Genomic DNA, 22,802 nt, shown 5'->3' with positions numbered 1-22,802 from the left:
CCTTGCTCCTCCGAGTACGCTCCCATGTTCTCCTTGAATTTATCAAGATGAGCATCAAGGATATGGACTTTGAGGGACATCCTACAGCCCATTGTGCCGTAGTTCTTCACCAGAGTCTCAACCAGCTCCACATAGTTTTCGGCCTTGTGATTGACCAGGAAGCCCCGAACCACTGCGACAAAGCTGTTCCAAGCCGCTTTCTCCTTACTAGTGAGCTTCTTGGGGAATTCATTGCACTCCAGGATCTTCTTTATCTGTGGCCCGACGAAGACACCAGCTTTGACCTTTGCCTCAGACAGCTTAGGGAAGAAGTCTTGAAGGTACTTGAAGGCTGCCGACTCCTTATCTAGAGCTCTGACAAATTGTTTCATAAGGCCCAATTTGATGTGCAGTGGTGGCATCAGCACCTTCCGGGGGTCCACCAGTGGCTCCCACTTGACGTTGTTCCTCCCCACAGAGAACTCGGTCCGCTGTGGCCAGTCCCGCCTGTGGTAGTGCGCCTTGGTGTCCCTGCTGTCCCAAAGGCAAAGATAGCAGGGAAACTTGGTAAAACCGCCTTGGAGACCCATCAGGAATGCCACCATTTTGAAGTCTCCTATGACCTTGATGCCATCTCAGAAAAATGCAGATATGTATCCACTTAGGCAGCTGGAACTAAACTGAACTGGTGGGCTTAAGGCCCCTGTATTTATACTACTATTTATATTACTGGAAAGTTCTAGAAAGTTCTAGAAGTTACTCCAAGTTTACTCAGCACTGAATCTATCTTGAATGTTCTGGAAAATAGGTACATTTCAAAATATCACTGTCCTGGTCACAAAAGCAAAGTTTGTGGGGAATAATAGCCGTTTTCTATACTTTTGAGCCATAAGCAATTAGGAAATAACACTTACTACCCAGGAACCAAAAAAAAAAAAAAAATTGTTACACTGTGTAATTAATACCACAACCCTACAGTAACACTGACAATTTCTAAGTAAGCCTAAAATAATAAATGTTTCAACAACGTGTTGTACTGTCCTGGGTCCTATTCACAAGCTTTGACTCTGAGTTATTTAAAGAAGGGCAGTTTATATATAAAATAAAGTTATATTACAAATATTCTGATACTGGATGTGTTAATAACAATTACATGAATATTAAACATAGAACATTCTATTAAAATAGGAATGTTTATTTATTTATTTTTGATGATTTAATGCCCCTTTTCGGCCCCCAAACAACTTCTTACTGAAACTGGCTGCCGTTTTAAAATATTTTCCATGCCAGCTCTGCGTTTTGATTTACCTAGTTGTTCTTTTCCATTTCAAAATCACAAGTGTAAAGCTTTAGTAAATTCTAAAGCAACATCAGAATCCAGGAGCATAATGGAATAGCACATTCAATTACACTCCATCAGACTGAATCACAGCCGGTAATAACTCCAGCTCCATAATCATACCACAGACGTTTTCACATTTTTCAACATGGACCCTGCAATTTACTGAGTCTGATGCAGGTAAATGTTGAAGCGGAGCTAGAAGAATGCATTCAGTGGAAGGTATACAAACCTGTGTCATCTTACATAAGTTGCAGCCCTTTGCAAACACCCATAAAGAATACAAGTAAAATACAAGCCCAATATGGAGTTATGTTGGCTTGTTTTCTACTTTGACCCAAATAAGACACTTTTTCCTACTACCACGTTAATTAGTTAACTTCCTGTGTGACAGGTGATAGGACCCCACAGTTATTTAAGTAAGGCATACAATATGAGGCTCAAGAGGGTGTCTATGACCTGTCATAGTGAACTTATTAGCAACAGACTTCACTCGAGTCAAATAACAATAAAAGGTCAGAAAACAAGTCATTGTTTTCACATAAATTATTTTTGTTTTTTTAAACTCTTTTAAAAGTCACCCTCAAACGGACGATGGTAAATACAGCCTCATTAGCACAGGCTAGCTGTTTTTTTTTTGTTTTTTTTTAATGCTTTTTTATTTATTTATTTTTTTATTGTTTTGAGAAAAAACTTTTGAAGGATTTTGATTAATAACTTTTTGCATCCCTGTTAGAACACCACAAGATCATGAAAATGAAAAAATAATGAAATCACATTATTCATGAAGGATGTTTAGATCTGTTTTTTTTCCCACAGAACAAAGTGCAACAGAAAAGAGCTAGACCAGCACTTCATGGTTAGACTGGCTCATTTTTCAAGTCAGCAGCCAAAAAAAGGGCTTACTGACACCCAGCTAACTTTTTTGAATCACACCCCCCTCATCAAAAATGCCACAAACTTTTAAAACCCTGTTTCTCCAGCCACACTTGTGTTTTTAATAAACAGTCTGTCATCGCAGAACATCACCACAGACAACATACTTAGGACGACGTTCGTCTGCAGAGCCAACAAAGGTCAATCCAACTTCCAAGTAACTTTCTTCACATTTCCAAACTTTTGGTTTTTTAGATGAAGATGCACCAGCACAATCGCTTATTCACCCCACACCGATTCATGTTGTACTGAATAAGGGTGCAATGCAGCGGGAACAGAACTGATTCGGAAACACAAAATCACCTGTGGTTGGTTCTCTGCTTTATTAAGTGGTTTTACACACTAAATAAGTACCGGTGTATCTTCCCATATTATACCCCCTATGAGATTATACCCAGGTACATTCATTGAATATTTTCTGATGTCTTCCAGTATCTACCCCACCTATAATGAGGAAACATTATTAGATAAAAACACACATGTCAAACCCAAACCCTTTGCTAAATTGATATTGCTGTATGAATTACTGTGAGATAGCAGAATAATAACAGTATACTCTGTTTTGAAATTCCCAAAATAAAATGCACCTTGAAAATACTTTATTTTCATGATGTATTGTATTTATGCATTCATTTATTGGTTTGTTTATGTATTTATTTGTAGTTACACATATTTTAAATGTTCTGATCATCTTCTGTTAATTGGTTAATTGGTGGATTAAATATTGGAAGAGGTTTTCCACAAGTTTTAAAACAACAGTTTTTGGGGTTCAGTGCCCACATTAGAATTACTCTTTATTTCATCTATCTATCTATCTATCTATCTATATGTGCATGTATGTATGTATATATCAAACAGGCCCTGTACATTGTTAGATATACTGCTTCAGCTTTATTTGTAATATATTTACATATATTGAATACATTTTCCCCACTATAATTTAAATATATTCTACAGTATATTTACTACATACTATATTTTAGGTATATTTTAAATATATACTACAATAAATTTTAACTAAATGTTAAATATATTTCTGAATACATTTCCCTGCTATGGGGTCTATTATGTAAGTTCTATTCAGTTACTACAACCTTCAAGTCATAATACTGGAGGGGTAGATTCTGGGAGGAGGGGGTAGACACTGGAAGACATCAGAATCTACCCCGGGGTAATCTAGGAGGGGGGTAGATTTTCAGACTTTACACCGTTATCATGGGGTAAAATAAAAACATTTATTAATAATAATAATAATAATAATAATAATAATAATAATAATAATAATAATAATAATAATAATAATAATAGCTAGATAGATATATAGATAGATAGATAGACAGATAGATAGATAGATAGATAGATATTTTGTAAAATTCCCATTTTGGACTTGTAAAATTGTATTTTTTTTATGACTATAATTGCTATATTGGAACGCTCACTGCGCCCCTCCCTCTCCCCCTCCCTGCCCGAGGCTGGTCCTCCGCCCCTGCCTCCCCACTGCTCTTTACCCTCACTGACATTTCCACACAAATGCATGGCATGTCCCAGGGCTGCGTGTCAGAGCTTTCACTGGGATGCGCTGCTGCTTCTTATAACTCCGCACAGGCAGCCATTTACTCAAGGCTCTAAGGCGTCCTGTTAACTATCCAGTCATCTAAGGCAGGGGTCGGCAACCCCTGCACGTGTGGCACTCGAAGCACTTTTCAAACTCCTAATCTCAGACTCAAGATTTTTTTTTCAAGCTGCCTAATGTCACAAAAATGTGCCCGATTAATCTTAATAAATAAAACTAACGTAATACTGACAAGAAAAAGGAACGTGTCAGTCCAAAATCAAACCGGGTTTATCCCTACTCAAACGCTGCATTGCACTTCTGTTCAGACAGATGTGTGCGTTTTGCAGATCATTTTCTCTGCATCTCAAACAAGTGACTGGGTGATGCGTGCCTAAAGCAGCGAATCATCTGCTGTTATCTGTGTTGAACTTTAACCTCGGGAAGTGATTCATTGTATTAATTGAAATCATATTTAATTTTATTACCAAAGTTAGAGAAAAAAACCCACAATTAATGGTTTCCATAATAAAAAGTGACAAATGTAGTTTATGCAGATATTTATATTACTGTACGTATACATTTTGTTTAATGCGAATAATTAGGAAACGCTGAGCTTCAGTGTGCCTGCGGTGGCGGGACCTGTACAGTAGAAAAAACAACATAATTGAAAGTTTTACGGTTTGTACTTGATTTATGTAATTAAATTATTGATCAGAAAAGAGCAAAACTAGATATTTGAATTTTTCAAACAGGCAAAGCTCAGGCATCTGTATATCAAAGTTCACGTCTTTGTGAAGTGACCTTGAAAGTGAACGCGACTACCAACGTAAGATAAGATTTCTGCATGTTGGGCTTGTTGGGCTTCCCTTTCTAAGTATGCCTGCATGGCTTTTGCATTGCTGTCTGCCTTGGATCTACTTATACATATGAAACCCGAGTCCCGTTAGAAGCCGTCTGACCACACACAATTCTGATGCCCATTTGCATCTGATGACACGCAACTACCAGCCTAACATATCCAGCCTCAGCATTTAGAAGCAGGGCCAAGGAAGCCATTGAGAGAGGTGATAATAACTGGAAGTTAAGGATTGTGTGAATATTTTGTTATTATTACAATTTGTTTTGTTATAATTTAAGCCCAGTTATCCTGTGCTGAAAATAAATGTGACAAATGTTTCGACTTGGGTCTTCAGTGTTACTGAAGAATAGAATAATCAAAAGCAATACTTTTTCAACCAATTGAATGTATGACTAGAAACACCACCCGTAGCACTGTCAGCATGGCGTGGGGCCAGCAGCCAGGTACAGATTCAACATTACTGCAAATTGGGATACGTGATCATTCCTAAATAAATACCACCTCCAATTCCTTCATGGATACTGCATTGGGGGCTTTCTCAGTTATTTTCAGACCGTGCAAATTACTGAAGTTTGGATACAGAAGCACCTGCCAGCAGAGCACAGACTACCATCGCTCTGTGAAAGACGTCTTTCACCTTTGTGACTGAAATGGCTGCAATAGGGTGATGCAGCTTGTATATATGACATAAGACATGTCAAAGATTTCATTTGCCTTATAAATTCACCATTTACGTGAGACCTAAAGTGTGTGCTACAGATGGTAGGTGTTCCTAACATTTGGTCCACGCATGTGAACACACCATCCGTTCCCCTCTAGCTGTTTTATTCAGGAGGACCGTGCTTTCACTAATTTCCCTCTAAAGCTACTGCTGCCCAAAACACAAAGGGAACCGACTCCCCCTAGTGGGAGAAAAGTGCAGCACAAGTCCACCACACACACCCTGTCACTGTATAAACCAATGCATCAGCTTCCACGTCTACAGAACAGAAATCCAGCAATGTAAAGGAATAATCAAAATGAAGAGTGGCTTTTGAGAGGCCTCACTTCTCTCTGGTCTGGTTTTGAACCCGGTTTCTTTACAGTGGAAGCTGGGTGTATTCAACATGTCTGTCCCACTGAACTCCATTAAAAGATAAGACAGCTTAAATTACCTTCCTCCTCACAACACAGCTGTGAGAGCTGGGCTTTTCTTGGCAGCTAGAATTATCTTTTTTTTTTTATCAAAAGCCATCTTTATATATTTGGAGAACTCAAAGAAATTCTCAGGGGGGGAAATGACACCAAACCAAGACGAAGCAGATGAAAACTCATTTTCTGTGACTCCTCGGGTTTAGGTCTTTGCTGCAAATGGGTCATCTGCGATCTTCTGATGCAAGTTGCTAGCAATAGTGGCACAACATGTTGCTGTCTCATTCACTGGAGCAACAAACAATCCTTCCTCGTTATACCACCCCCGGTGAGAACACTCCCCTGACATTGCGCCATGTATCCCTTCTGGACCCATGTGCCCCAGCACAAATCAATGCTACTGTCCCCCGTTATACTGCCCCCTTTCGCTGGCTGCCATCTGCCATTGCAGCAAGCCAAGCATTGCAGTCGCCAAGTTACCACCAGCAAGATGCTCGTTTCAACTCGAATGCAGAACATCACTGCTTAATCCCTGACACGTTATCTTTGTGTTATTATCATAGAGATTGCCAGCATGCAGGTATTATAGTTTATTGGATATGAATGACCCTTGTTACATTCCCCCCCCTCTTTCCAGCACCAGTCTGGTACCTGCCCTGTATAACACTATATTCACACCACACTCCCAACATTATCTATGTTAACCCCCATTCCTATTGTGTGCTTCTGCTATCACCAATGGGTCAGTCCAGCTCAACTGAACCAGGGGGTTAGTTGCTTAAATTCATTATTTTTAGGTTGGGAGGACAGTGAAACAGACTTTAAAATGATGCTAACATTAAAGTGACTGTAGATAACACAATAATTCCAAAAAAATCGTAGCTGTTGTGCTCTTCAGTTTGTAATAGTAAACAGAGTAAAGAAATCTTGCCATGCTGTCCGTGTTGCACTTGTTTAGCCACCTCGAGGGTGAAATTGTCCCCACCCCTTCAATGGCTTCTTGCCTGTCACTAACCAACCAGCTGCCTCCTCGAATGACTCGCATGCTTTGACCCAGAAGATTCTGCTTCCTGGGAATCAGGCATGAAAATTGAAAACTTTCTTTATCCAGACATCGTATTTTAAAATGCATGTTTGCTATAGATGTATTTCTTTGACATGGCATATTTGAGACCTATGTAGAGCAGCTAATGGAAGTGCAACATGGGTGAGATTTTTGTGTCTTCTCGCCATGCACTTTAGTAGCTCTGGATGATTTTCTCAGTCTCACCCGCGGGTCCCTCTTTGCAGCTCTCACGGATCTTGTGACGGCAGATGTACGCCAGGGCGATCAGCAGTCCCAGGAGGCACACAGCCAGTCCAACCGTCACCCAGAGCGCCAGCGGGGGGAAAGACATATGCTGACCTGCAGGGGGAGACACACAACATAGCAGCTTGTTATAGGGGTCCAACACAGTTACAACTCTGCACCGACAATGTATCAAAAACGTGTGTCAGTAACATACGCCTGCGTGTAATACAAAATGAGATCTACTCAGAACATCAAGCACCAAGGCCTATCTCCAACGTAAGCACATGCAAGCATGTAACTGTGAAGAACGTCTCAAACTAAGATATATGTCCACAATGTAGACATATCTAAAATGTAAAGTGTGACATACTGACCGACAGACAAGGCACACACATCTTAATCAAGTCAACAAGGTTTTATTTTTTATTTATTTATTTTTTTTTACAAAGGGACCCTTTCATTACAACTGGACAAGTGGTTCTCTAGATATACATTAGACCCAAAACATACTAGACATACTGTATATTTGAGAGGTTACATGTTAAGGAGAAAACCATTTAGCACCTGAAAAAAGAAACTATTAACACCCCCAAGTGAGGATAGCCCATTTCCACTAAAGTGTGCGCTACATATTGCAGGTGATTATTTATTCTTGTGTCTGCTTTATTTTAGTGCTGCAGTGGCAGCTTAAGATACTAAACAAAAACAGGTTGAGAAAAACAAAGCAGAGCAGAGTTGTGCTCTTCTCATTTCCCAGCAGCCTCGCTGCCCCTCTGAACCGCTCCAGGGCTCCTCCATCACAGGCTGCCACATATTCCTGGAGGGATCAGCCACACAACTGCACAGCACAATGAACCACAGGGCCAAAACATGATAAGCTATTGCAAAGAAGCAGGCAACAGCAGGGTGAAGCTGTAGCGCGAGGAGGTCAATGTGAGCTTGAACTGAAACAATTACTGGTATAAAATAGAAATGTGTCATTCCTGTACTGACTAGAGCAGGCTCGGGAATGTGCTATTACCAGTGGAATGGGAATCCATCATCAGAATCCTGCAGGAATATGCATATCATGCATTCCACACACCAAGACTGCAGATTCAATTCTAGCTGTCAGATACTTTTAGAAATATTTAAGGCAGGTAAGTCGTAAAACAATAAAATAAGTCAATTACTATTTAAGCATTAATGTTTTGTTTTTAATCACTCTACCTGCAGTGATTTAGAGGACAGATCTCAAACCCTAGTGCACTAGAGCGGCCTTTTTGAACAGAGCTTTGAAACAGACTTTAAAGTTAGAAGTGTAAAAAGTTGTCAGGATGTTAAAGAAAAGAAAAAAACGACAGGTACATTATTTAAACAGTTGTAGCAATAAGTGGGGATGTTTAACACTGTATTTTTCAGAACCCCGCTACTCTTTAATGCAGTTTTAAACCAAACAAAGGTTTTTGTGTAGGATGACATTTTTAAACAGGTTTTTAGGACTTTTGGACTTTCTCTCTGCTGCTGTACTACTTAGTTAACTTTTAGAGGACATGTTCCGTGTGCGATAATAACCGCTCTACATAACCTCACAAGGCTACTCAAGTGAAAATCAAAGTTGAAGCAACTGTTTTATACACAAAACTATGCTGCCTTATCTGTTGGATTTTATTTTTCACATAAAATAACTGAAACTGCATTTTTTACAACGATAAAAAAAAGTATTAAAAAACTGTTATTTTATCCATTTTTTTTCTTTCTACATGGCGACTAGAAGGTTTCTTGTCCTCTATTTGTGATGTGACAAATGGTGGCCAATTTAGACTAAAGCATTATCCAAAATAGCAGCACACCGTGGTCACCCTGTGTGTGTTTGTGTGTCAGCAGGGTGAGAAAGGGTTAAGTCTGTGTGTGTTTTTGCCATCCCTGTGGGCACACTGATAAAGATAAATGCCATTGTTGGCTATCATTTCTCCTATAACCCCTGGGACTGGCAGATTGGATTTTTTCTTCTGTTGGTTGATGATGTGATTTTGTTTTCTGCAGAATAGATTTGTCACTAATGGCTCTGTTTGCAGCGATGTCTCTCTCCCCCTCTCTCAATTACTTTCTGCTAGAGGAAGGTGGGGTGGGGGCTGATGAGTGATAGAGCCATGGCTCAAGTGGTGGAGTCTGTGTAAAGTCACATTATCACACTCCCTCATCCCCACTTGACAAGACTGCCTTCTCCCTTCCCAGCCAGTCTTTCCTACAGTGACAAGCAAGAACGCCAGTTTGGCTTTGTGGATGTAATAGATTGTGGCGTGTCACAGAGCAGCTGGGGGATTACCCCTGATGCCTTCATAGAGATCTTACCATTGGGATACATTTAAGTAAGTACCAGACATTAGAACCCCCTAAGCTTGCTATGGAAAGAGAGAGGACGACATGTTGATTATAACACGCTATTGTACTTCAAGACCAGAACAATCATTCTAGTCAATATTGCCCAATATGAATTACTAACATGCTCTATGTCTCACATTATTCTATATGAAAGATACACTATATTATGGTGTATTTGATGTAACAATATATATATTTTTTTTAATTATGTTATAAGTTTTGGAATTAGTCAAACTCCCAGCAGCTTCGTTCCTTGGCTGTGCTTTTCAGTAACCATTTTCATTTTCCTGTTTGTGGTCCTTCCTGTGAACTCTTAAGAACATAAGAACATAAGAAAGTTTACAAACGAGAGGAGGCCATTCAGCCCATCTTGCTCGTTTGGTTGTTAGTAGCTTATTGATCCCAGAATCTCATCAAGCAGCTTCTTAAAGGATCCCAGGGTGTCAGCTTCAACAACATTACTGGGGAGTTGGTTCCAGACCCTCACAATTCTCTGTGTAAAAAAGTGCCTCCTATTTTCTGTTCTGAATGCCCCTTTATCTAATCTCCATTTGTGACCCCTGGTTCTTGTTTCTTTTTTCAGGTCAAAGAAGTCCCCTGGGTTGACATTGTCTATACCTTTTAGGATTTTGAATGTTTGAATCAGATCGCCGCGTAGTCTTCTTTGTTCAAGACTGAATAGATTCAATTCTTTTAGCCTGTCTGCATACAACATGCCTTTTAAACCCGGGATAATTCTGGTTGCTCTTCTTTGCACTCTTTCTAGAGCAGCAATATCCTTTTTGTAACGAGGTGACCAGAACTGAACACAATATTCTAGGTGAGGTCTTACTAATGCATTGTAGAGTTTTAACATTACTTCCCTTGATTTAAATTCAACACTTCTCACAATATATCCGAGCATCTTGTTAGCCTTTTTTATAGCTTCCCCACATTGTCTAGATGAAGACATTTCTGAGTCAACATAAACTCCTAGGTCTTTTTCATAGTTCCCTTCTTCAATTTCACTATCTCCCATCTGATATTTATAATGCACATTTTTATTGCCCGCATGCAATACTTTACACTTTTCTCTATTAAATTTCATTTGCCATGTGTCTGCCCAATTCTGAATGCTGTCTAGATCATTTTGAATGACCTTTGCTGCTTCAACAGTGTTTGCCACTCCTCCTATTTTTGTGTCGTCTGCAAATTTAACGAGTTTGCTTACTATACCAGAATCTAAATCATTAATGTAGATTAGGAATAGCAGAGGATCTAATACTGATCTGTGTGGTACATCACTGGTTACCTCACTCCATTTTGAGGTTTCTCCTCTAATCAGTACTTTCTGTTTTCTACCTGTTAACCACTCCCTATTCCATGTGCATGCATTTCCTTGAATCCCTACTGCGTTCAGTTTGAGAATTAATCTTTTATGCGGGACTTTGTCAAAAGCTTTCTGGAAATCTAAATAAACCATGTTGTATGCTTTGCAGTGAAATGAACAAAGTTTAAATGGTGTTTTCAAAAAGTTTTAGATGTGGTCCTAATACCTGTTTCCTTAGGATTTTTCTTGACTGTACTAGTTCAGCCTTCTCCCTGGAGACTTGAAGCAATGAAACAGAACTACAAAACACTCCTTGACTAAACACACCCCAGAACCATTATCACAGCCATGTGCTAGCTGTCAGTCACATATAAGTGGGCGTGTCTAACAGTCAGTGTTGCTCTGATGAACACTGCTATCCTGCCATGTGACAAGCCTCATGATAATCTCCCCTCGTGAAATCCGTGACTCTTCTCATTTTAAGACTCATTCTACTGCTGGTTAAGAATATTGGTCACACTTTAGATTATATATTAAGCTTTATTAAGATAGCACAACCCCACAATCATGTTCAATTTTACACTAAAATATGATGAACGCTTACAATATTCTTCCACGTTTTAGTCTAATGTGCGTTCTGCTTGATCAGAAACAGACACTGTTGGCTTACCCGTTTGTTTAAATTTTTTACAGCGGTTTTATCTGCAGGCTCAAAACCTGCTATAATTGTTGTACATATTCAATAAATAAATGCATAGTAACATACCATGCAACTCCTAACATGGCGGCAATACACAATTAGAGCCATCAGGATCACAAAGTGCTCATCACAACTAGATATATGCAAGAATGTAAATCTGGCATGTATCCATAGGTATGTAAAGACAGACAGACAGACCACCATACACCCCGATATTAAGATATACCCAATGACATCCTCACCAAGTTTCAGCACAATTAGACGAGCTGGATCACAGCCGTGGATCACAGACGTGTCAGACTCCACAAGATGCAGGAAGGAGCCCTGAAGAGTATTAATCCATTCAGTAATTAATCTCTCATACCTGGCGTGCCTCTCTAATCAGCTGTCTCTTGGCAACCCCTTTCCCTTTGTTTTGCTGCTGCTGATACATTGTGATGAGCGATGTGTTGGAGCAGCCTGCCAACATGGAGTCCCTGCTACTGGGGCACCTGTGCCGCTTGGACCTGCCTCTTTCCAAGGCTCTTACACCTTTGCGTTTCCCTATTTCTGGGAGACTGTTTGCAATAGTGCTGCTCCTGCAGCTTTATAGTGCTGCAGGACTCGCACGGCAAATCACATGATCAACCTAATTTGCATCTCTTATTCAGGTCGAGGCCAAACCTAAATCAGGTAGACAGTTTCTAATAAAGTGACCAGAAAGTGTACAAAGTGTAACAGCATGGTTTCTATGTTTGGGAAGCTTCAGTCCACCGCACTGCTTGACACAAAGTTACAGAACTATAAACCGCGCACCACTTTTCAGATTTAATAGCCCAAGACAATAAGACCGAAGTTCCAATTAGATTTCTTTGCATGTCATTGCCGCCCTGGTGTTCTATGAAGCTGCTGGCGGTAATGAGAAGTTACCCAGACCCCAGAAGAAACAGCTGGTCCATCTGCACACCTCTGCAGTCACGACTCAACAAATTGAGCTGCTGGGCCTCCTGCCACGCTGTCAAGGTACTACAATCTGTACTGTGCTTACAAGCTAACCTATTAGGAACCAAGCACAGGCAACTGCAGGAAACTGGGCAGAACAAACCTGCAAGTAAGTCAAGTGGGCACACACTTCAGCCAATGTTTTTAATACTTTTTGTCTATTCAGATTGGATCACATTATGTTGAATAACTTAGTAAAAGTACATTCAACGCAGGAGCGGCTCGTCAGCGGAGGCACTGCGTACTCGAGAACTTTTAAATAAATATGCTTTATGATGTATTTATATGTAATAAGCAACAATATATAGATTTTTAGGCAGCTGTCCATTTCAAATCCTCCATTCAGTTTCTGCAGTACATTTGGAAGAGGCAGACGCGCTCTTGTCTCCTTCTCTAGTTATGAGTAGCATGTCTATTAGCCAGTCATATTCTTCCATTTTATTAGATGGCTTGCATGGAAGTAAAGCCGTCTGAAAAATAGCCAAAAGGTGGCATGCCTCCCCTCCTCTTTTGCCTATTTTAGCCAATCAGTGGACGTGTGACCTCCCACATTGATGACCTCGGATACTACTAATACCAATGAGAGTGAAAGAAAAAAGCGCGGTTTAGAAGGACGTAGCAAATACCTACAGATAGATTTATTTCAATTTGAATACATCAAGAAATACAGCTGAGTAACGTACCTTTGGCTTTGATTTTTGCACTTCTACTGTCTTAAAAACTTTGTTTAGAAAATAAAATCGAAATGCTATATTAATGTTGTATGCAGTGCATTTTAAAACATACGCTGGCAGTGTGGAACAGTTACATTTATTAAAATAAACTATGATGGGATACTGTTTTTATTTCTCTGTTGGCTGGTGGACAAAATGCGTTTAACAGCCTTGAATTGGGGTAAAACATTAAGAAGATAAGAAAAGTGTTGTCAGTCAGAATATAATAAGATGATTAGTCTGCTGCTGGGGGCTTAGGGGCTCAAAGTTTAATTAAATGAAGGCAACCGGTTCCTAGGATACAGTTTCATCGCACTTGGCGATCATTTCTTTAGCTATATCGAACAATGCAAGTGTAATATATTTGTATTTCTCCTCTGCATCCCATGGCCAGGGATATGCACCCCCATGTACAAGGCCACTGTCTGGAATTGAAAAAGAGTACTTGGATATCCTCATACTAACAACCTTTAACTAGCCTAATTAATTAGCATTCCTCCTGCTGCTCCCAGCGCCTGTCATCTCTGCTGACCTGTACCAGTGATTTATCGCTCTCGGGGTAGACAGACAAGGAGATCTCGGCAAGGACAAAGCAAATGATTCCACTTTTATCTGCTTTCTGTCGAAACTGGGTCCTGTTCAAGGAATGTGGGTAACCTCTGACCTTCTGGTAGGTGACAGAATACCTGGACATGCCTGGACATGTTCTACTATGTGTTTGTACAGTTCAAGTCCGGTAAAAACTCTTTGCAAGTCTGTGATATTGAATTGAGTCATGACAGCCATCTTATAAAAGCTTATACATAATATAATGCATGTATGAAGGGCTATTTACAATCTTGACTGCTGGTTGAAGAAACACAGACGAAAATTATATGAAAATAATTAGAATACCCCAAGCGTGTCCTTGTCAGTTTACTTGTATATCGTGATCGTCAGAAAAAATATACAAATGCAAACATAGTATCTACACTGTATTCATATAGCATTAACATTAATCAAAGTTTAGAAGAAGAAAAATCAACACCACTATATGTATGCAGCATTACACTTCCCGTCACACCTTTTGCATGACAGATGGATTGTGTGTGTAGTGCATGAGAGATACAGTGAGGTCTTGTTAAATCGGTGTTTCAGAAAATGTACTGCTCTCTTATTCATTTGCAGAATTCTGCTTAGCTGCCTGAAGGCACAGTTGTAGATGATACAAAGATGTGGGCTGGTAATGTGTTGTAAGGTTTTGATTGTGATACCAAAATACTATACTCTAAGAAGCACTGGTATAAAAATAGAAGAAAACAAACCAACTGGGACTAGCGTTTTGTGCCCTTGAGTCTATGTACGATTTGTTTATGTTAAAAGCAACTTTGCTTGGTTATGAAATAGCTCAAACCAGGTATTCTTTTTTTTTTTAGATTCACTTTGTATCATGAATAGTGGCGGACGTGTTGCAGGGGGGCAGGCTTAATGGTTTATTGGTACTTGGAATTTAGACATGATTCTAAGTGCTTTACTGAGGCCACAGTTTCAATTCAAGTTTAAAAAAGCACCAGGACAACAAACAGAAAACTAAGCAACAACCTGAATGTAAGTCAAAATACCTTTGATATTTCATACCGAGTTTAGCACAACCATCCAGAACTCAGGACTTGGAATTTGGGAAAGGAATGTCCATACCAAGTTTCAGGCACCACTATATGGGCAACCCCTGAACCAGAATAAGCAAGATAACACCATGTAAAACTCCTACTGTATACCTAATACAAAGGCTATCCCTTCCAGTATTGTCCTCAGTACTGGAATAGTTAATGGACTTGCCCTCGCAGTGATTGTATAATTGTGTGTTTGTGCTGCTCTAGCCTTGAGGTGTAAATTTTTAATACACCCACCCAGAGGGACACAGTGTCTGTAATAATTGCCCGTTAAGGTTTAATGAGCAGACTGCTGCTGTCCGGCGACTGTGCTGTTTAGCACCTTCTGTGCATTACAACAACTAGAGAGCATACAGCAAAGGCACTGTGTGATGCCTCAATCACCTCCCATTCTCCACCCACAAGACAGTTATTAAGACATCTAAAACAGGACAGCAGTCTACATCCCCGGCTATTGATTTTTAAGCCTGCTGTGTGTCCCCGCGGCTCTCAGCTCTGGAGCCAGTTTCTCTGTAGACTTGTCACAGGCTCTCCCATCCCGAGTGACACACAGCCCCTTCCTCAGTACACAGTGCACACACACAGAGGCAGAGAGGAGCTTCAGCCTTGACAGTAGCTCTCCCATCCCGAGTGACACACAGCCCCTTCCTCAGTACACAGTGCACACACACAGAGGCAGAGAGGAGCTTCAGCCTTGACAGTAGCTCTCCCATCCCGAGTGACACACAGCCCCTTCCTCAGTACACAGTGCACACACACAGAGGCAGAGAGGAGCTTCAGCCTTGACAGAGGCTCTCCCATCCCGAGTGACACACAGCCCCTTCCTCAGTACACAGTGCACACACACAGAGGCAGAGAGGAGCTTCAGCCTTGACAGTAGCTCTCCCATCCCGAGTGACACACAGCCCCTTCCTCAGTACACAGTGCACACACACAGAGGCAGAGAGGAGCTTCAATGATGATGTCCGTCCATCTCTCACAAGCTAATCAAAGTAAATAACTCCAGAAGTCTCGTCTGGCGTGCACTTCCATTCACTATATAATACAGATCTCAAATGTGAAGTATTGAAACACTTTGTTACAGCAGAAATCAGCTTGTTCACTTGGTTAAAGTTTCTTGCCTCACTCTCAGTAAGTCTGGCACGGTTTCACTTCCGTAACTTCAGCAGTTTATTTGGGGTCAACATGTGATTAGATACACAGTTTAAAAAAAAAAAAAAAAAAGGGGGATGTTGAAGCGGTGGGGACAGTTTCGCTTTCCAGGTGATGTGACTAAGGAAGTTAAAGACTACATGAAAGCACAGATTGCAAACAGTGATGTTTTTAACCAGATAGCATGCTTTACATTTTATATTACAGGACAGTAGGTGTTATTTACTTCATGCTAGTATTGGACTTGGCTTTTGCCAAGATAAAACAGTAGTGGTGGTGACCAACCAAGACTTGGCAGGTTTGAACTGCATACGTGTCCATCTGATGTTATCTGCTAGTTTGCCAACCCATTGGTGCAGGCTACCGTTGTAGTCGTGGTGGTCATGTCGTCCATATATGCTCCAAGTACTGGCAGCCGCATGCCACAGGCCAGACGTTCTCCTCCTACTACCCATTTCGAGGCCCTAATAATGTCTTCCATTGCAGGGTGAAGGCCAGTGGAGAAATGGTGCAACCTGCCATGATTCCGACTCCGAGAAGCTGCCAGGTAGTGGTAAACTCTGGAGTTGAAAAACAGACCTGCAAGTCTCTGAAGTAGGCTTTCTAACCCTGTTATAGTACTGGGTATGCTGAAGAACTCAAATGCATATGTGGCACTGAACCATATGCATTAGTTACATCCAAGAATGTTACATGGAGGTCCTCCTTTTTTGCAGACTGAATCTGTTGCCAGATCACACAGACATGATCCAAGCATTCCGGAAAGCCTGGAATTTCAGCTTTCTGTATGGTGTCTATTATTATTATTTATTTCTTAGCAGACACTCTTATCCAAGGCAACTTACAATTGTTACAAGATATCACATTATTTTTACATACACCCATTTATACAGTTTGGTTTTTACTATGGCAATCTAGGTAAAGTACCTTGCTCAAGGGTACAGCAGCAGTGTCCCCTACCTGGGACTGAACCCACGACCCTCCGGTCAAGAGTCCAGAGCCCTAACCACTACTCCACACTGCTACCCCTATCATGCGGTTCTTCAATAGATAGGTTGACAACCTTTGTGCCACGATGCTGAATATCTTACCCTCCACATTGAACAGGGAGAGTGGACGGAATTGGCAGACTTTAGGATAAAGACCCCTCCTGCACTGTGCCATGCCCTTGGGACTACCTGTTTTACCCACGCTACCTTCATCAACCACCACAAGATCCTTACTTGCTCTTGCTTTCTTCACGGCTTGCTCCACCACCTTCCACTTAAGACGGAGAGCCTCCTTCTGACTTTCTTCAGCCCTCTTCCACTGCTTCCTCAGTTACCTCCTTTTTCAAACCAGATGTTCAATCTCCAGCTGCTGTCTAGACTTTCATAGAATCATAGTTATATGTTGTTTTCTATCTACTACTCCAAACCTGCATAGATGGTATCCCCAAACTTACCTAGCTTCCTTTCTACTGTTCCACTTCACTTTTTCCTACAAAAAGCAGAGGTCCGTATCAACTGTGTGCCAAGTCATTTTCTCAGAGGCTCTTGGCCACTTAACCCTTTCTATCCTAGGCTGGTTCTTCTGACTAGGCTCACCAGGACCATTGGTTTCAACACTAGCAGTGCTCCTATTGGAACTACTCTCATTTATAACCGGGGTGCTGATATCCTATGACATGTGGTGTGCATTCTATTGCTGGATTTCACTCATCTGACCTGACTGGCATTGTAAGAAGTACTTGATCAATGCAAGGTCCCTGCCACTTTTCCCTTGAGCATCTCTCTCACTTGATGATTCGTCAGACCCCTGATCATTGTCACCTTGATCCCTGTGGCTAGATCTGGGTCGACCAGCTTTGATCCAGGTTGAGTGAGACAAAATGCATGACGGCCGACGAAATAACAAACAGCCACGCCTGCGTGAAGGTTTCACTTCTGCAAAGAACGTTTTTGTTTATTCTTTTTAGCCATATTTTTGTTGACACACCATGAGCCAGACTGCAGCAGGGATGAAGAAACATTTGCTCTAATCAACATTTGGGCCGACGGTTCAATCCAGAGAAGCTTGGATAGAAGTGTCTGTAACAAGCTGCTTCCGGGGCATTGCTACGCGTATTGTTTACTTGCATCTGTCACCCAGGTGAACCCTGCTTTATCAAAAGCAGTGTGAAATCGCGTAGGCGACCCACATGACACCGGGTCCTGACCTGGATAGGTTCCTACTCGGGTAGAGCATGCCAGTGTGAAAGGTTCTATAGAGTGCTACCACACAGTCAATGATTACCTTCAGGGAACTTTTACAGCAAAGTTAGTGTTCCATAATGATCCATAACATTTTGTTCCTTGTGAAACACCTTCCAAATCATCACCTCTACAAAATTCTATACAGATTATACAGTACATGCATTTCACAAAGCCCAAGCTTTATATCTCATGCTGTATCTGTCCCTGTTCACTCCGTTGCATTAAGAATAATAACTGGATCAAATGTGCGATTGATTCCAGGCTGGTTGAAATAAACTCAACACTGTTCGTGTGCGCGCACGGGTGTGATGGAGCAGTAAATGTTGCATGTCATTAATTCAGACAATCTGTGACATGACTGACAAAATGAACAATTGAACTGAAGGTTTATTTCCGTTCGGCTTTCTTTCCAGTGCATTTCGGGCTGCTGAGCAGAAGCGCCACCCCAGGAAAGTGAATTGAAACAGACTTGCATTCTCAATGAAGCCTGGGGCCCACTGAGTCAGTGTGCTCCATCACAGCTACATAGAGGAGACCTGTAGAGCTGAGCAGCACAAATCAGTGTGTGCGTTTCAAACAAGCCGAGATGCAGCAGCACCACAGTGCACTCAGACAGTTACCAGAAGGGTCACTATCCACTATGTAGAGTCATGCAGAACAGCACACCATATGAAGAAACAGAACATGTCATGACAGAGCATTTCAATGTATCTCATGAGAATTGGCACAAAACTTGGCAACTACAAGGCACTCTGCTGCTTGGCCATTTTCTGTCTTGATACTTAACATGAAAGAGGGTCCCCGTGACCTACATCCACTGTATGCATCGTTAGAAATGTAAGTCTGACATGCAGGCAGATAGACAGATGCCTCCATATAGCCCCAGATTCTAAAACTCTCAATAGCTGAAGAATTTCCAAACCAAGTTTCATCACAAGTGAATAAGTGTTGCTTTAGATTACGTATGTGAGACATACAGTTGTAGTCAAAAGTTTACATACACCAATGGAAATTTATAATTTCTTGAAAACAAAGAATTTTAGGAAAAATCTTTTATAGCAAAGGTTTTGCTTTGTGGATGAGGAAAAAAAAAGTTACTGCATTTAATCCTGTACTTCAGAATACTGTAATATTGTAATCTGCCAAGTGTTTAACCTGTAGTATTTTGTATTTAATCATATCCTGATGTAACTATCACTATTTAATCATATCCTGATGTAACTATCACTATTATCTGCTGTATTATTGAATTGTGTTTTATCACACTTGTACTTTGCTTGAACAAAAGTTATTGTATTTCTTGCTCTTATTGTATTACTTGTATTGTAACACTTGAAATGTATTTGCTTACGATTGTAAGTCGCCCTGGATAAGGGCGTCGGCTAAGAAATAAATAATAATAATAATAATAATAATAATAAAAAGATATCTACAATTATTTATTTCAGCATTTTTTTGCAAAACTCAAAATATGCTAATTCAAAAGTATTCATACCCTTTAATGCTATGACAGTATTGTCTACAAGGTGCTAAAAATTTCAATATGATAATTCAGAACCTAATTCTAGAAAAGTCTAGAAAATGTTTAGCAAGTATAAAAAGGTTAGGCATAGGATGACTGCAGTCATTACCAATAAGTCAATATGGGAAAAAGTAAAGAGCTATCTGAAGACCTTAGGCAGAAAATTATTTATTGTCATAAAGCTGGAGGAGGACACAAGAAGTTTTCCAAACATTTGAGTATTCCAATTTCAACTATTGTTTCTATGGTGCTGTCACAACGCTCCCTCAGTCTGGAAGAAAGAGGGCTCTTTCACCAAGAACAAGTAAAAGAATTGTGAGGAAGGTTAATAACAACCGAGATTGACTGCCAGAGATATTCAAAGTGAATTGGCTGCAAGTGGGACTGGGGTTTCCATTTCAACCATAGGTCGAGTATTGCATAGTGAAGGTCTCAATGGTCGCAGGCCAAGGAAAAAGCCATTCTTAGGAAAACAGCACAAGGACAATCGCTTAAAGTTTGCAAAACGGCATTTGAATGATGGATACGAGTTCTGGTCAAAGGTTTTGTGGAGTGATGAAACAGAAATCGAACTACTTGGGTCACGCTGACGTTACGTTTGGAGAAAGTCTGGTGAGGCATACAAAGAAAAGAACACCATACCTACTGTCAAGCATGGAGATGGTAATATCCTTCTATGGGGCTGTTTTTCCTCTAATGGCACAGGAAATTTAGTTCCAATACATGGTAAAATGGATTCCATAGCAAACCAAAAGATATTGGCCAATTATCTGAAACCCTCCGCTACAAAACTTGGTTTAAAGCACAACTGGACATTCCAACACGACAACGATCCAAAGCACACATCAAAATACTTCAGAATGGTTAAGAAGAATAAAATCAAGGTCGTGGAATGGCCTAGTCAAAGTCCCGATCTAAATCCGATTGAGAATCTTTGGTATGAGTTGAAGAAGGCTGTGAAGAGAAGAGAAGTCCTTGGAATTTGAATGAACTGGAATAATTTGGCATTGAAGAATGGTCAAAAATCACTACAGAAACATGCCAAAAGCTCATTGACAAATATCCTAATCGTTTAAAAGAGGTTCTTATTGCTAAAGTTGCCTCAACTAGCTGTTAATTTCATTTTTCTTTTCAGGGTATGAATACTTTTGAATTAGCATTTTTGCAAAAACAAATTGCTGAAATAAATAACTGTAGACAACTTTTTTTTCCTCATCCACAAAAGCAAAACTTTTGCTACAAAAGATTTTTTCCTACATTTATTTGTTTTCGAGAAATTTCTAGAAATTATACATTTCCATTGGGGTACGTAAACTTTTAACTACAACTGTATGAACAAGCAGACAGGCAGAAAAGGTACTTGTGTACCCCCAGATTCTAAAACTGTTGATAACTTGTACCAACGAATGTCCTTTGCATGTTCCATCACAATTGGACAAGAGGATCTGTAAAAAATGTAAATGTGAAAAACAGGAGGAAATAGTTATGAGTGTAAAGTTAAAGACAGGAGAGATTAGAAAGGAATGACACCTCCCTCCCTCTCCCTAAAAAACATGATCGATGTTTTATTAGTTTTGATAAAAACAAACACTTTTCCTCTCTAAAAATAAACTTCCCATGCACTCACTATGAGAGCTCCATCACAAATCGAATCTGTGTCTGTGTCTGGATGCTCTCAGACACAACATGTGCAGTAAATGAAGAGCCTGCGGTGTGTGACGGCTCCTCACTGTTACACACACAGCGTTTTCTTTGACAGCCGGAATTATTACGGCACATTGAGGGAGTGAAGCCCGGGGATAAACAGGCCGCCAGCAGAGAAGAAATATCATTTAACCATCCCGAGGAAATCCATTCGTCTCAGATGTGGACCAAGAAAACTTGACAACAGTCGCAGAAATGTTTGGACCTTAAAAGATGTTTGCGTTTCTAAATGGACAAGCAGATACATTTACTGCACTAAAAAAGCATTTTACAGTTTGAAAGTATACCTATGACTGTAGCATGACTATTCCTGAAAAATATCCACTTGACCCTGTCCTTTTTTTTATTATGACATGGATTCACAACAAACTAAGTGCTGCGCCAGTGGGGCTAATTTTATAGTAATTAAGGAGTGGCTATGATAATATTTAAGATGTCATTAGAACTGCTCCACTAAATAAACACACATTGCATTAAAAAAGTGACTTTTAGAATGATAACAGAAACCTTTGAATTTTACTTTGTTTTATGAGTTCCCCTACTTGCTTACCAATACCACCATCAGAATAGCTTTATTATGATATGAACTTCTTTTAAGGTAAAACAAAGTGCGTCTGGTAAAAGAAAATTCTAACACTTTCCAACAGCAGGATTTAATTATATGATCTTAAGGACTGTAAACTAAGGTTTACACAAAGAGTTCTGCCTGGTGCTGACATTTCAGTGGTTTTATCAGCGACCGCCTGGAGGTGTGTATATCTCGACTATTTGTAATGTATATTTCTAAGGAAATGTACTGTATAAACAGATTAACCTGTTTTGAGATTACTCAGAGAAGTCATTGTAAAATTCCTAACAGTGGATTTTTGACAATCCTGGGGAAGCACTGATGCAGCTCTGTAGCCTTTCGCTGGTTGGCATTTTTTTTTTATATTGCGTTTCACTGGCCCTTGCGTTATTTGTTCTGTAGTTGTGTGATAAGTGCTTCATAACACGAGACTTGCATTGGGATTACAGGAGATAAGGAAGTGCATTTCTGTCTCAGTAAGATGATGATACTTCAATTTGTTCTTGAATTTGATGCATTTGACCCATAAAATAATTGAAGCGCACCTTTCCAAAATCTAGAAAAGTATCGTATGATGATGGTATGATGACATCACAATTCTAGAAAAAGAAGGTTTCATTCTGGGTGCCAGCAGTGCTTGTAAACATAGCCAATGCACTGCTCTCTAGCTGGGGCAGGCAGACTGAGGAAGGCTGTTTGGTGCTGGCACTTTGGATGTATTGGTCAAGCTCAAAGCAAGTTAAAAATAAAATGACTTGCAGCTACTTACTCTTTAAATGAGTTTTGCTGATCAGCTGATTTCACAGTGTACGG

At 40.3% G+C, this 22,802-nt stretch overlaps 1 protein-coding gene across 1 annotated transcript in view; it reads right to left on the bottom strand.

Annotated features, from left to right (window-relative positions):
- LOC117963077 (CD276 antigen-like) overlaps window positions 1–22,802 on the bottom strand; it is a 76,890-nt gene that overhangs the window by 17,494 nt on the left and 36,594 nt on the right. Inside the window, exon 5 of the mRNA XM_058994869.1 lies at window positions 7,070–7,204. Within this exon, the coding sequence (XP_058850852.1) occupies window positions 7,070–7,204 (135 nt within the window). The remainder of the gene's footprint in view (window positions 1–7,069; window positions 7,205–22,802) is intronic.

The sequence above is a fragment of the Acipenser ruthenus genome, chromosome 21 (genome assembly GCF_902713425.1).
Source record: "Acipenser ruthenus chromosome 21, fAciRut3.2 maternal haplotype, whole genome shotgun sequence".
NCBI lineage: Eukaryota > Metazoa > Chordata > Actinopteri > Acipenseriformes > Acipenseridae > Acipenser > Acipenser ruthenus.
The sequence above is the reverse complement of the archived record's forward strand: the minus strand, read 5'-3'. Positions and strand labels throughout refer to the sequence as shown.